The following is a 15,282-nucleotide window of genomic DNA, read 5'->3' on the forward strand; positions in this document are numbered from 1 at the left end:
CCGCCACTTGGTGCTTTGGAGCAGCTGGTCAGCATAGAGAGAGTTCTCAGGTACGACAGTTGTGACATTGTGCAGTCTATATGGTTTTATAAAAATGTAATAATAAGTGAATATAATGTAACAGAAATATGCTTCATACAAAAGGTCTCCTGTAAGATATCATTACAAAGCTTATAATCTACTGAGTGTGATCATCCTATTTGTATAAATGTATCACTCTTGTACCTGAAACTAAAAATATAAAATATAACTCTGAGGGCCTATTGTAATTATGTAAAGTGTGGGCCATTAATGGTGGTTTGGAAGCTTGATGACTCCCATTAACTAGGACCCTTGTCTGCAAATGGCTGTGTTTTACCTGTAAGTCTTCCTGTATATGTGTGTGCTGGCAAGTGGGTAATGAAGTATTTCAGTGACATGTGATCATGTCACCTGAACTGGAATCCATCTTTAACCTGGTGCTTTTCCAGTGAGGGGCGGTAGAAACCCAGAGGGACAAAGGGTTCCTGCCTTATGCAAAAGATATATAAAGGGGTGGAACAGAACAAGAGAGAGAGAAGAGCCATCATGAAGAATCTCCTAGCTACCACCTGAGCTGGAACAAGAGCTGTACCAGGGAAAGAATTGTGCCCAGGCCTGGAAGGTGTCCAGTCTGAGGGAAAAAACGTACTAAAGCATCTCTGAGGGTGAGATTATCTGTATTCAGTTTGATTAGACATAGATTTGCACATTTTATTTTTATTTTGCTTGGTGACTTACTTTGTTCTGTCTGTTACTACTTGGAACCACTTAACTCCTACTTTCTGTATTTAATAAAATCACTTTTTACTTATTAACTAACTCAGAGTATGTATTAATACCTGGGGGAGCAAACAACTGTGCATATCTCTCTATCAGTGTTATAGAGGGCGAACAATTTATCAGTTTACCCTGCATAAGCTTTATACAGGGTAAAACGGATTTATTTGGGTTTAGACCCCATTGGGAGTTGGGCATCTGAGTGCTAAAGACAAGCACACTTCTGTGAGCTGCTTTCAGGTAGACCTGCAGCTTTGGGGCAAGTAATTCAGATTCTGGGTCTTTGTTGGAGCAGACGGAAGTGTCTGGCTCAGCAAGACAGGGTGCTGGAGTCCTGAGCTGGCAGGGAAAACAGGGATAGAAGTAGTCTTGGCACATCAGGTGGCAGCTCCCAGGGGGTTTCTGTGATCCAACCCGTCACAACAGTGTGCATGAGCTGCTCCCCATAAGACCTAACACCTCACTTGGCTCATTACAGCACCTGTGTAGGGTGACCTGATTTCCCATTTTTAAAGGGAAAGTCCCATTTTTGGGGACTTTTTCTTATATAGGCTCCTATTAACCCCCACCCCCTGTCCTGTTTTTTGCCACAGTTGCTATCTGGTAACCTTACACCTGCGTGCATGCAATAATTCTAGTATAGCTAGAGTTACCTTTGCAGTGTGGTTACTGTCCTCCAAGGTAAGCTAGCTCAAGTGGAGAAACTCAAATGTTGTAACTCGAGTTAACTCTGAAGTGAAGACCTATCTTAAGAATGTGGATCTGTGTCGCCATCTGGTAGCTGGTCCACGTAAGAGGTTTATGAGTTTCGGCTACATTATTTAGTCCTATGGTTTAAATGGTAGAAGTTCATCATTTTAACTGTCAAGGTCCTGGATTCAAATCCCTCTGTTAGCCTAAGCAATTGGTTTTACAAGGCTCCTCTACCTTCCTGGGCTTTTTCAAGGAGGATAGTGATATGGATTAAAGGGATATGGTATGGTTTGTTAAGGGTGGCTACCTAGGCTTCTGGTAAGCTCTTCAATCGGATTATTTATTTTTGCTAATTGTGAATAGTTATGACTGGCAACTACTATTGTTTGTTTATATACTTTACATTTTATGTATATTAATAGTCTGTGTAGTTTAGAATAGGCGTTTCTGCAGTAGATCTGCAGAATAAACCATTTTGAAATGAAATGTCCTTTCTCTTCTCCATTTAGACGAATCCAGTGATTCCAAACTATGGGCCATATCCTCATCTGGTGTAAGTTTGTATGGCTGAATTGAAGTCAAAGGTTCACTTCAGTGGACGTACACTGATTTACACTAGCTGAGAACTGGCCCTGTATGTTTCAGTAATATGAGAAACTTCTGCTGACATGGTGATGTCAACTGCAATAAAACCAAACATATTGCTAAATATTTGTAAGATGACCGGAGTAAACATTTGATATCCTGTCCCTTTATGATTTTTCTCTTTCAAATTCATTCCTTTCATGTCCACTATTGCCATGGAGAGCTCCTGATAGGATATATTGGCCCTAAGGCTGCTGGGAGTCAGCTCTTCTTATAAATAATGCAGCTAGTCTTCCGAGCCTTGGTTCATCATTTGCAAATTTTTTCTAATCAAAGGCAGAGAACATCTCTGTAGAATAAGTCATGCTTATGTTGCAATAGAAGAGTACTATCGTATGTGTTTTCTCTTAGTGACGCATTGGGGGTGGCTGTTTTTAACTGCATAAAGCTGAAGCATTCTTGCTTCCCTAGCCTACCAGAATAAAATTTCATGTCAGTAATGGAATAATGCCAAGGTTGTTAGGCTTTAAAATTAACAGCTGTCCAATATAGTAACGTATTAATGACTGCAGTCATGCAGCTTTCTAAACAGATTCTTCCTTGGTGCTTAACTTAACCAAGCAAACAAATCTGACTTCTTTTTTTTTTTTTGGCAACAGTATCATGAACTGGTTTATGTATAGTACAACTTGAGGTAAATGAGTGCATTTTGTTTTTAAAAATTTTTTTTACATCTCCTATTATAGCTTACAGATGTTTCATTTTTACAGGGTGATGCACAGTAAAATAGGAGGCAGTTTTGTTAAATTTAGCATAGTAGCCAGGTATCCTTTACAAAAATAAAATGTTTGGCTGCAATTTGATGTAACTGCTGCTCAGCTGAAATATGAACAAATGTTAATCTTAAACAGGAATTGAAAATGCTTTCTTTCAACTTTTGCAATCTGAATTCAGGAGAATCTGTCAACTCTGTGCTGCATAGGGCTTATGAGACTAGTTGATCAGTTCTGATTCCATCCTATGCAAGGCAGTATACAAATACACATTAGTCAGGTCATTATAGTATTTATTTATGTTTTAAGACTTCTCCTTATCCTGTTAGTGATTTAGGCCAAAATTTTCAAACCTGGCTGTCTAAAGTTAGGCACCTAAATGATAGGCATCTAAATAAAAGTGGCCTTGTTTTTCGGAGGTGCTCTTGTGCCTCCCATTAATTTCAGTGAGATCTGTGCTTGTCATTTCTGAAATTTAGGCTGTTTTTGTTTAGGTGCCTAAATATGGTTTGAAAATGTCGCCTTTAGGATGTTAAGCTGTACATCCTCGCACACGCAATAATTCAAAACATAAAAAGCTTTCCATTTCACTTTTAACACCTACTGGCCTTAGTAAGAGACCTTTGGGAAATCAAATGCTTTCTAGGGATACTTTTTATTATCAGACACTTGGTACGGTGGTTGGTGGTGGTGAAGCATACTACTTAGACTTTTGTCTTGGGCCTGTAATGGTTCTCCTCTCACTACCTTCCTCCAACTCACTTCTCAAAATCTTTCAAATTATTTTTCTTTTGGATTTATTGTCCACCTCCTGCTATGATGAAGCACAAAAATGGACTAATTTGGTGTGTATTGACTGTTCAGACTAAATACTTTATGAAAAATTTGAGGGAGTTTAGGGGATAACAGTTTTTTTCTTCTCTGACCACTGAAGTGTCAGACTAGAGTACATCAGTATCAGTGCGAGCTATGCTGGGCTGTTCTCCTTCAGCATGTTTTACTTTAGAAAATACCAAATAATTGCAGCTGCAGGACTGAAAATTCTGTTTCCTCTTGTTTTGCTTGCCTGCCTTCTTTTGTAGGTAATAGACAACATTTCTCTGGCATTCCTTCCCCATTTCACAAACTGAAGCTGCTGAAAACATTTTTTCTTGAGATAAAAGGGTAAACTTCAGGCAGAACGGGTTGAAGTATCTGTTTATATTGAACTAATTTGAATGCTACAGGTCTGGATCCATTTACAATAAAACCTGACGGCAGCACACTTTTGGCATCTAATTACAAGGAATATAGGGATATCTGTATCTGTCTTGAGACCGTATTTTTTCCCTTGATACTTGAGGTTGTTTCTTGCTGGGGTTTTTTTAAATCTTTTTTAAATACATCTTGCTCATTTTGTTTATCAAAAAGAAGAAAAAGCTGTCTATTGTGTCCTCTGAAAATTAATTTCTATTAATTTGTGCTTCCATAGAGATGTCAATAAGAGACACATAAGCTAGGATTTGGTAGCACTGTGTGCTCTTCCACAAAGCTGATTCTCAGCTTCAAAGTCTTCAGGATATCTCATCATTTGAGCAAGGTCTAGAGAGAGCTGGTGTCTCCCTCTGTAAAGATGTGGAAGTGTACCTGAAGTCTTAGGGCTCTGGTCTTGGCTTTTTGTGTAGAAAGTGTGTCACAATGTGATCATGTGTGGTAGATGGAGGGAACTGGGAGTGTGAAGAAGCAGCCGGGAAGTAGGTGTGTTGATTGGGTTAGGGGAGACTTCCTCTTGGAGAAAAACACTGTAAAATACTCAAATTAAATCCTTCACCTTGTTTTTGTTTTCGATAATGTTGTATGGATATACAAAAGTGCCTGCTTTGAAACCTTCGCTTAGTTTTATAGTAAATCCTCTATTTAGATCCTCATCTGTTATGTGATGGCTAGAGATCTTCAGAATAGACGGCTTAACTCTAGAATTATCTTCTGAAAGGAATAGCAGGAGATATATGAATTGTGGAAAGCTCCTATTGGTGGTAGCTGTGCTGAAATAAGGGGGAGGAGTGTCTTCTGAAAAAAAAAAAGTGTATGTATATGTACACACACAAAATTGTATTATATCTATAAACTATATTGTGTGTATATTGCTTCCTGCATAACACACAAACACACAGAGTCAATGGGATGTATACACTATCATATGTGTGTCCAGTATGCAAGAAGCCATGCTGATGATCCAGTAAGTAGCCAGTTGTTGGTATGGAATCTATAGTGCCTCCAACATCGTGTAGAGGGCGAGATATTGTGCTGCCAGAGATGATCCATAAAACTGAAGTCCTGACCACTTTGTGGCCATTTAAATTCCCATCGTACTTTTTGCAAAAGCAAAGATGAATGTACTGAACCAGTGGCTCTCAACCTTTCCAGATTACTGTACCCCTTTCACAAGTCTGATTTACCTTGCGTACCCCCAAGTTTCACCCAACTTAAAAACTACTTACTTACAAAATCAAACCTAAAAATACAAAAGTGTCACGGCACACTATTAATGACAAATTGCTTACTTTCTCATTTTGACCATATAATTATAAAATAAATCGATTGGAATATAAATTTGTACTTAACATTTCAATGGACAATATATAGAGCAGTATGAACAAGTCATTGTCGGTATGAAATTTTAGTTTGTAATGACTTCGTTAGTATGTAGCCTGTTGTAAAACTAGGCAAATATCTAGATGAGTTGATGTACTCCCTGGAAGATCTCTGCGTACCCCTAGGGGTACACATAACCCTGGTTGAGAACCACTGTACTGTACAACTTCTAATTGGGTCAGCTTAGCAAAAGGAAGATTCTCTTGTGATTTCTCCACTGAAGTGGGAGTCTCCAGATAAAGGTTCTATTCCCGGCTCTCTGACTTCGTGTACTTCTCTTTCCTCAGCTGTAAAATTAAGATATTTTCCTACCTGTTAGGAATGCATTGCTTAATTTATCCATGTTGGTAAAGTGCTTCAAGATCATTAGATGGACTGTGAAATAGAGGTGTGAGGTATTGTTGCCAATATTGATGCTGATAATTTTATTTAATTTCTTTTCCATAGGTTTATAAAATTTCCCCAAAATTCTCTTTCTTGGTGACATCAGGTCCTTTTGTTTACACGGCAATAGCTGTCATAAATGTGCTTATGAACAGCAGCCTTCTACGTGGTCAGGCCCCTGTCATCCTGTCACTACAGCCTTCTTTCACCATGCCAGATCCCAGGTTCCAAGTTCACACAGGTGAGTTCTTGTTACTGTGCTTCACACTGTAGAGAGGGGGATAGATAACTTAGTATTTAAACAGACTTTGATCTGGGAAGAAGGATGGTCTTGTGATTAATATACAAGATGGGGAATCAAAAGATCTAGGCTTTACTCTTGTGAGGCTTAATTCATGCATATTAACAAAGTGCTTTGAGATCTTTGGATGGAAAATGCTATATACATTCAAAATATTGCTATTACTGTTGTTTATTTAATTAGTTGAAAAACTTACTTGGCAAGAGGTGAACGCAATGTTCTGTTCTACTCCCTACTTTGTGTTATAGCTGATGATGTCTCTAACAAAGTCAGTGTAGGGAGTTTGCATTTTTTACCATGCTTTAAGAGTTAACAGTTTTATCATGGTGCAAAACTCCAGATCTTTCTTCATCCTCACTGACCACTTACCATTTGCAAACCGTTGCAGGGGAAATACAGAACCCTGAATAAGAGTCTTGGCAGGTACATAAAAGAGAAACGTCTTTTGTTCTCCAGTATTTTGCTTTTAATATTAAGGCATATTTAATTATTTATTCATATATGTCTGAAAATTATTTTTTAATTTAAAGTTTATTTTGTTTAGAATGTTTAATTATTTTGCTTATAATTTAATTTTAAAACTCATTTTAAAAAGACCTTTTTATATTCACGTAGATTTACATTCATGATGTGGGAGACTGGTGCTGTCAATCTGACACCTTTCACTAGCAACGTGCATGCTAATTAAGCACTACTGAAAGGTGCCAGAATGACAACACTAGAGAGTGAAGTTCTTATTATATATTTAAGAATTTCACTTTCAAGTGCTGTTGCACCTTTCACCAGTGCTTAATTAGTGTGCATGTGTGCACGTGTACACACATGCACGCTCACATTATATATAATGTATGCATGCTTATTAAGTGCTGTTGAAAGGTGCCAGACTGGTATCAATGGATGCCTGGTAGACCAAAGTTGGAGTCTTTCAACCAAACTTATACTAGACTTCACCATCAGCCTACAAAGAAGATTGCTGCTGGTCTTCTTTTTAAAGATTTTTCATAAAAAAGTCTTGGATAATTCAGGGATTCCAGAGCTTCAGATGACTGACTCAGTATTAGAGACAGTTTGTGTACAGCTGGGGATCTTTCAGTAGCCTGTAATAGGAAGTGGATTTTTTTTTTTTTTTTTTTTTTTGGCTGCAGAATCTCTTGACAGAAAGTGAGCCTTATTGTCACATCAGATTTTATTGACAAGAAAACCTTCTGCATCGATACAGAACGGTTTCTGCAGTAATTAATTTCTTGAGCTGCACTATTTGGACTTTCAGCTGCCATGAGTGCAGTTGGGATTTAATGGAAAACTGATTCATTTATGGAGGGGGAGGGTTCCCTGCTTCCCCACTTTCTCCCTTCAGTGCAAATACTGCACTCAGTAGGAATAACACATACCCTTTACCTCCAGTGCTTCAGTTTGTGCCTCGAAACGTTGATACTGGCTTCTGTAACTTCAGCCAGCGCATTGAAAAAGGGCTGACAATGGCATTCCTGGAGGTGAGAAAACATCACCAGGATATCTACAACTTCACAGTGCAGGTAAGAATGCTAGCATGCTCTGAGAAAAAAGAAGTTCACTGTATTCTGCATCACACATTTTGAATGGGTAATCTAACGGTGGGTTTATATTGAGGATAACTAATAGATTTTAAGGTTTTTGGGTTCCACGGTTCATCAGCGTTTACACCTGTGCCATGTGCCCTTAGTAGCTATTATCTGAACTTTAGATCTGGAAAGTGAGGAGTCTTTATTGGATATTGTACCTAATAAAGGGGCTTAAAACTCACTGGCTATAAACTCTAAATCTAATTAATAAGACATGCTGCCTTTTTTTCCTGAAAGTTTATGTATTCTAGCTTTGTTCTAAAACTAAAATCAATAAAAATTGTGCTGTATAAACTCATAAACAAAGTAAATAGTATCTAATCACCATAAAAATAAAATAACTTTATTTGTGTTTAAGTACAATATGTCTTTAAAGTGAAGAATATATGCAAAATATTATATAATATAGCTACTAGGTGAAGTTCCAGGGAAAGACCTATGGAAGCACATTTTGAGGTCTGATTGCACTTTGTTTCCACCCGTCTTTGGCTCTGGTAGTGCAGGGCATAGTGGATTTTGACAGGACAGCTCTCTTTCCACAGTGTTCATTTACCTTACATTGAGAGTCTCTTCCTATCTGTTCCACATAGGTAAGGTATCCACACAGGCTTTTTTTGTTGATAGCTTTTGTTTTGCTGTGTTTGACTTTTCTCTGGACATTTTCTTCAGTCGTTTTCTGGATGGCACCTTTCACATCAGCATGGATTGTAACACAATTTAAAGAATAAATCTTGGAAGGGAAACAGTGTAAGGTAACTCTATGTCCTTGTTGAGACAGTGTGGCTGAATCAGTCTGAAATGGATGTTACTCAACAATCTTGTGAAGCATCCCACTTTATATTATTATTTATTAAAAAAAAAAAAAAAGAGCAGGATAGGGAGGGAACAGAAATGCTGGTGTTTTTGCTGTTCCTGACCTGTTCTAGCTTTGTCTTTTCAGATACTGAATATAACTCTGAGCAAGCCTCGTGTGGCATTTCGGCAGGGCCCTGTGAACATTGTCTTTGCCATTCAGGATACATATGGATTCTTGAATGGATCTGAAATCAGTGAGCTGCTGAGGAACCTGTCTGTGGTAGAGTTCAGTTTCTACTTGGGCTTTCCTGTGCAGCAAATTGCCGAACGTGAGTACTTCATGTCACTAAGGCTGTAGAAGATTGGTTTTGTGTGGTGTTCTCTACAGTTTCATAGTAATGTTCCATATAAGTGTTAACATTAGTTAATTTCCTTAGCTTCTAATTTGGTCTTTCTATGCAAATCTGTACAACAGTGCCTTTGGTCACATAAGCTGTCCCTGTGCAACAGCAGCTGAGCTTAATCACTAACTCTAGTATTGGTTCAATCTGTAATTTGCAAGGGGAGGAGGAGACAAAATCAGAACACTTGTCCACAGGCAGCTAAGACTTCTGTTTTGTTTGTGAGACAATACAATGAGATTCTCTCATATTCTGGGCTTGTGGTCTCAATTTCTCAAATAAATTACAATGAATTATTGTTGCTGCATTAATTGTCTGAAAGCATTTCTCTTCACTCATTTGCTTGGTTTTAGTATGTCTTACTCTCACTTAATCCTATAGTTCTTAGTTTTGTATGCCCTTTAACCCAAATTTTAAAATGCTAGTACCCCAACAAGTCTGTGATTGTCAAGAAAGTCAGAGAGTATGTCATAATTTATTTCAAATTGAGCTACATAATATGGACTATGTGTTTCTAGCTTGAAAACTATATCTGATCACACAGAATAATCCTAGATTAGTTCTCCATCAGTCCAGTCTGCTGTTACATGCTCATTGTCACTGTGTCCATGTAGAGGAGCAGACTCACCCCTGCGGCGCCTCCTGCTGGTCTCTCAGGGAATTAGCTCGATTTCCAGCCTGGAGCGCCCTCTGTAGGCCGGTGATCCACCTTGTCACTGGCCCCGTGTCCCTCCCAGGACCCTGGTGCCCCTTGCTCTGGGTGCTGCCCCCTGGCAGTACCCACACACTCTGGGTCTCCCTTCCCAGGGGAACCCCCACCCACTAACCCCACCTTGCCTCAGTGTAAGGCTACTGCCAGTCACCATCTAGCCCCACTCCCTGGGGCAGACTGCAGTACCAGCCACTCATCACAGGCAAGGTTGGGTTTGGACCTGCTGCCTTTGCCTACCTCTGGGCTGCCCTCTGCAACCCCCAGTACCTGTTGGCCCAATGCTAGGCCACAGCCTGGGGCTTTCCAGGCTGGAGCTCCTCTGCCTTTCCCCAGCCCTGCTCCACTCAAGTACCCTGTCTCAAGCTCCCTGCAGTCAGGCCTTTCTCTCTCTGAATGCAGAGAGTGAGTGTCTCCTTGCTCCTGGCTCAAGCCTTTATAGGGCCAGCTGGGCTCTGACTGGGGCGTGGCCCAGCTGCAGCTGCTTCCCCCAATTAGCCCAGGTCTTTCCTTCCACAGCCCCAGCCCTCTGCAGGGCTGGCTTTAACCCTTCCCAGGCAGGAGCAGGTGACCACCCCGCTACAGTCCATGAATATGTTTTGTTTCTCGCCCTGCATCAAGCTTGTAGAGAATAGGGGCTGGTAAGCTTCTGTACTTGGGCCATTCATTTATATTTGCATCAAATCCTTTACAATATGTTAGTGGGCTGGTTTGTTTTGATTAATTTCGTCACTGGAAACCCGTGTCCTGTTGCGTCAGTGCTACAGGACAATGAAATGAGAACAGAATTTCTATCTAGAGCAATACATCCTGAAAGGCATGGTGCCTGGTGGTTAAAAACCTTATAAAACATCCAACTGTGCTATCCTTTGTTTTGGATTTTATGGTATGTACGTGTAATTTTAAAGACAGCCTTGTCAGCTCTGTGGGGCAGGGACTGTCTGATCGGGTACGTCTACCCAGGAAACATACCCTGCAACAGAGAGTTTCAGAACCCCAGTCAGTTGCCCTGGGCTCTGAGACTCTGCTGCGAGTCTTTTTTGCTGTATAGCTGTACCCTTTGTGCATGCGTTCATGTGTGTATGTACAATGCCTAGCACAATGAGACTGCTCCCTGATTGGGGCCGCTAGGTGCTACTGTAATTCAAATAAAAAATAATAATGCGGATGTGGCAGGGCAATGTTTCTTGACCTGGGGTTTGTGGGAGGATTTTAGGGTGGGTCTCAAGCAGGGCCAGTATGAGGGGGTAGGAAGCAGGGCAATTGCCTGGGGCCCCACGAAGCTAATTTACATGTTTCAGCCCCACATAGGATGAAGCCCCGAGCCCCAGGCAGGGCTGCTGAAGCTCTGAGCCCCGTGCTTAAGGTTGGGGGGAGGCACAATTTTTTTTTTTTTTTTTTTTTTTTTTTAAGTCCAAAGCAAAAAGGTTGAGAAACACTGATATAGGGCATTCTCCATTTCCTCCTCGCTGAGTACCTGTGGAAAGTGGTCCAGTAGATGGTTCTCTTTTTTTCACCAGGTCACTGTGTAGAGTCAGAACAACAAAACCATGTGCATGATCATTGCTTTAGCCTGTTGAATCTGGTATCCCTACATACAATGGCAGAGTCAAGCATACAGATCAGATTTTTCTGCAGCTTTGTCTCAGACACAGAAGAATTTACCCCTGCACATTTGCCATCCCTAAGGATTTGTGACCCAAGGGCCAAGATACCTTCCATTGCTGTGAATTCCAGCATTGAATTCTGTAGCCTGTGCAAAGGCTCAGACACCAAGAGATTTTTCCCCTCTTGCACAGGAAGAGAGACTTAGTCACGTGTTAAGTAAATCATAAAATTCAATGTGATCACAAATTTGCCTGTCTTGAACTCTTTAAGAGTGGCGCTAACTTGAGCTGCATCAGCCCTTGACTCCATTTGTGGAGTGTGTTCCAAGTGGGGGACAGCCAGTTGATATTTTTTTATCACTGCCTTCAGTGATCTGACCTAACTAGCAATTCACTGTGTTTGAGGTCTATTGCTAAATAGCACAACATTTGCCTCAAAGGCCTCAGTATGGGGTTGGATTTGCCAGTGTCTTTTGGGGACTGGAGTAGTCAAATTTGAAGATGTCTTCAAAAATAAATTCAGACTTTTTAAAATAGACATAATCAGCTTTGAGTCCAGAATATAACAGGATCGACGATGTGGGTGATGCTGCGCACAGCAACATGAGAAATAACTTGTCTAAACTTGGCCGGTTCAGGATTTGAACAGCTCATATTCACCGCAGTTCTGTCCAAACAGCAACCAGTTTTGATTTGAACTTTTCAGCTTTGATCCCCATGGCTCCTAAAGTTGTTGTTATGCTTTGTGTGATATCGTTAACTGTCCCATGTTCCAAGTCTGCTGTGTCAGCAAAGAGACTGCAAAGCTTTTCACCCTGCACAAATCTGATGCCCTCTGATTCTTTCTCAGTTATGGGTCTGGCAGTGAATCCCTCAGCAAGCACAATAATAAGCCTAGCTTGCGTGCATTTCTGAGCAATCTCCCTCAGCGTATGTCTACACTGCAATTAAAAATCTGCTTGACTGGGTACATGTCACCTCAGGACAGGATGCAGAGATAAAGTTTCCTGACACCTTAAATGACTGCTTCTTGGAGCAGCTAGTCCTGGAACCCGCAAGAGGAGAGGCAATTCTAGATTTAGTCCTGAGTGGAGCACAGGATCTGATCCAAAAGGTGAATATAGCTGAACTGCTTGGTATAACCATAATACAATAAAATTTGGTCTCCCCCCTCCCCCGACAGGGATGTTAAAGCAGCCCACCACAGTAACATTTAATTTCAGAAAAGGAGACTACACTAAAATGAGGAAGTTAGTTAAACAGAAATTAAAAGTGAAATCCCTGCAAGCTGCATGGAAACTTTTTAATGACACCATAATAGAGGCTCAATTTAAATGTATACCCCAAATTAAAAAACATAGTAAGAGGATCAAAAAAGTGCCAATGTGGCTAAACAACAAAGTAAAAGAAGCAGTTAGAGGCAAAAAGGCATCCTTTAAAAAGTGGAAGTTAATTCCTAGTAAGGTAAATAGAAAGGAGTATAAACTCTAGCAAGTGAAGTGTAAAAATATAATTTGGAAGGCCAAAAAAGAAGTTAAAGAATAGCTAGCCAAAGGCTCAAAAAGTAACAGCAAAAAAATGTTTAAGTACTTCAGAATCAGGAAGCCTGCTAAACAACCAGTGGGGCCACTAGATAATCGAGATGCTAAAGGAACACTCAAGGATGATAAGGCCATTGCAGAGAAACTACGTTAATTCTTTGCATTGGTCTTCACGGCTGAGGATGTGAGGGAGCTTCCCAAGCCTGACCTTTTTAGGTGACAAATCTGAGGAATTGTCCCAGATTGAGGTGTCATTAGAGGAGGTTTTGAAACAAACTGATAGATTAAACAGTAGTAAGTCACCAGGACCAGATGGTATTCACCCAAGAGTTCTGAAGGAACTCAAATATGAAACTACAGAATTGCTAACTGTGGTGTGTAATGTGTTACTTAAATTTGCCTCTGTATCAGATGACTGGTGGATAGCTAATCATAGAATATCAAGGTTGGAAGGGACCTCAGGAGGTCATCTAGTCCAACCCCCTGCTCAAAGCAGGAGCAATCCTGAGACAGATTTTTACCCCAGTTCCCTAAATGGCCTCCCTCAAGGATTGAACTCACAACCCTGGGTTTAGCAGCCCAATGCTCAAACCACTGAGCTATCCCTCCCACCCACCAATGTAACACCAATTTTTAAAAAAGTCTCTAGAGTCAATCCTGGGAATTTCAGGCCAGTAAGTCTAACTCCAATACCTGGCAAATTGGTTGAAACTATAGCAAAGAACAGACTTATCAGACACATAGATAAACATGGTATATCGGGGAAGAGCCAACATGGTTTTTGTAAAGGGAAATTGTGCCTCACCAATCTACTAGAATTCTTAGAGGGAGTCAACAAGCATGTGGACAAGGGAGATCCAGTGCATATAGTGTACTTCGACTTTCAGAAAGCCTTTGACAAGGTCCCTCACCACAGGCTCTTAAGCAAAGTAAGCTGTCATGGGATAAGAGGGAAGGTCCTCTCATGGATCAGTTGCTGGTTGAAAGGAAACAAAGGGTAGAAATCAATGGTCCATTTTCAGAATGGAGAGAGGTAAATAGTGGTGTCGTCCCCCAGGGGTCTGTACTGGGCCCAGTATTGTTCAACATATTCATAAATTATTTGGAAAAATGGGAAATAACGAGGTGGCAAAATTTGCAGATGATAAAAAACTATTCAAGATAGGTAAGTCCAAAGCAGACTGCGAAGAGTTACAAAGGGATCTCACAAAACTGGGTAACTGGGCAACAAAATAGCAGATGAAATACAATGTTGATAAATGCAAAGTAATGCACATTGGAAAACATAATCCCAACTATACTTATAAAATGATGGGGTCTAAATTAGCTGTTACCACTCAAGAAAGAGATCTTGAAGTCATTGTGGCTAGTTCTCTGAAAACATCCACTCAATGTGCAGCAGCAGTCAAAAAAGCTAACAAAATGTTGGGAATAACTAAGAAAGGGATAGATAATATGATAGAAAATATCATATTGCCTCTATATGAATCCCTGGTATGTCCACATCTTGAATACTGCGTGCAGATGTGGTCACCCCATCTCAAAAAAAGATATATTGGAATTGGAAAAGGTACAGAAAAGGGCAACAAAAATTATTACGGTATGGAACAGCTTCTGTATGAGAAGAGATTAATAAGACTGGGACTTTTCAGCTTGGAAAAGAGATGGCTAAGGGGGGATATGATTGAGGTCTATAAAATCATAACTGATGTGGGGAAAGTAAATAAGGAAGTGTTATTTACTCCTTCTCATGACGCAAGAACTAGGGGTCACCAAATGAAATGAATAGGCAGCAGGTTGAAAAGAAACAAAAGAAAGTATTTCTTCACACTGGAGCTCTTTGCCAGAGGATGTTGTGAAGGCCAAGACTGTAACAGAGTTAAAAAAAGAACTAGATAAATTCATGGAGGATAGGTCCATCAATGGCTATTAACTAAGATGGGAAGGGAAGCAAAACCCTGCTTTAAAGTGTCCTTAGCCTCTGTTTGCCAGAAGATGTTGGAAATGGGCGACAGAGGATGGATCACTTGATGATTACCTGTTCTGTTCATTCCCTCTGAAACACCTAGTAATGGCCACTGTCAGAAGACAGGATACTGGACTAGATGGACTATTGGTCTGACCCAGGATAGCCCTTCTTGTAAGAGGTCCACCCTTGTCAGAAATCTGCTTATGCGTTCAGCAAATTATATGGAATCCTTCATCTTTGATGCAAAATCCATGGATATTTAGCTTTCCATTAATTCTGAAAAGTGCATTTACATCCCCATTTCTCATATTGCCTAGCATACTTTTCTGTGCCATTTGCTTCTTAGTTACTTAGTTACTTTCAGTATTACACTATGAAGGGTTGTTTGATGCATTCCAAAGATTTTTCCCGGTGGTTTTTCCCCCCCCCCCCCAATCAGTCTTGTCTGTGTGTGTGTATATATATATATATATGTGTTTAAAATGTGCAAG

The 15,282-nt window shown here is 40.3% G+C and overlaps 1 protein-coding gene across 1 annotated transcript in view; it reads left to right on the forward strand.

Annotated features, from left to right (window-relative positions):
• KIAA1549 (KIAA1549 ortholog) overlaps positions 1–15,282 on the forward strand; it is a 212,482-nt gene that overhangs the window by 117,869 nt on the left and 79,331 nt on the right. Inside the window, exons 4-6 of the mRNA XM_065419825.1 lie at positions 5,931–6,108; positions 7,573–7,703; positions 8,710–8,893. Of these exons, the coding sequence (XP_065275897.1) occupies positions 5,931–6,108; positions 7,573–7,703; positions 8,710–8,893 (493 nt within the window). The remainder of the gene's footprint in view (positions 1–5,930; positions 6,109–7,572; positions 7,704–8,709; positions 8,894–15,282) is intronic.

Source organism: Emys orbicularis, chromosome 1, assembly GCF_028017835.1.
Source record: "Emys orbicularis isolate rEmyOrb1 chromosome 1, rEmyOrb1.hap1, whole genome shotgun sequence".
Classification (NCBI taxonomy): Eukaryota; Metazoa; Chordata; order Testudines; family Emydidae; genus Emys; species Emys orbicularis.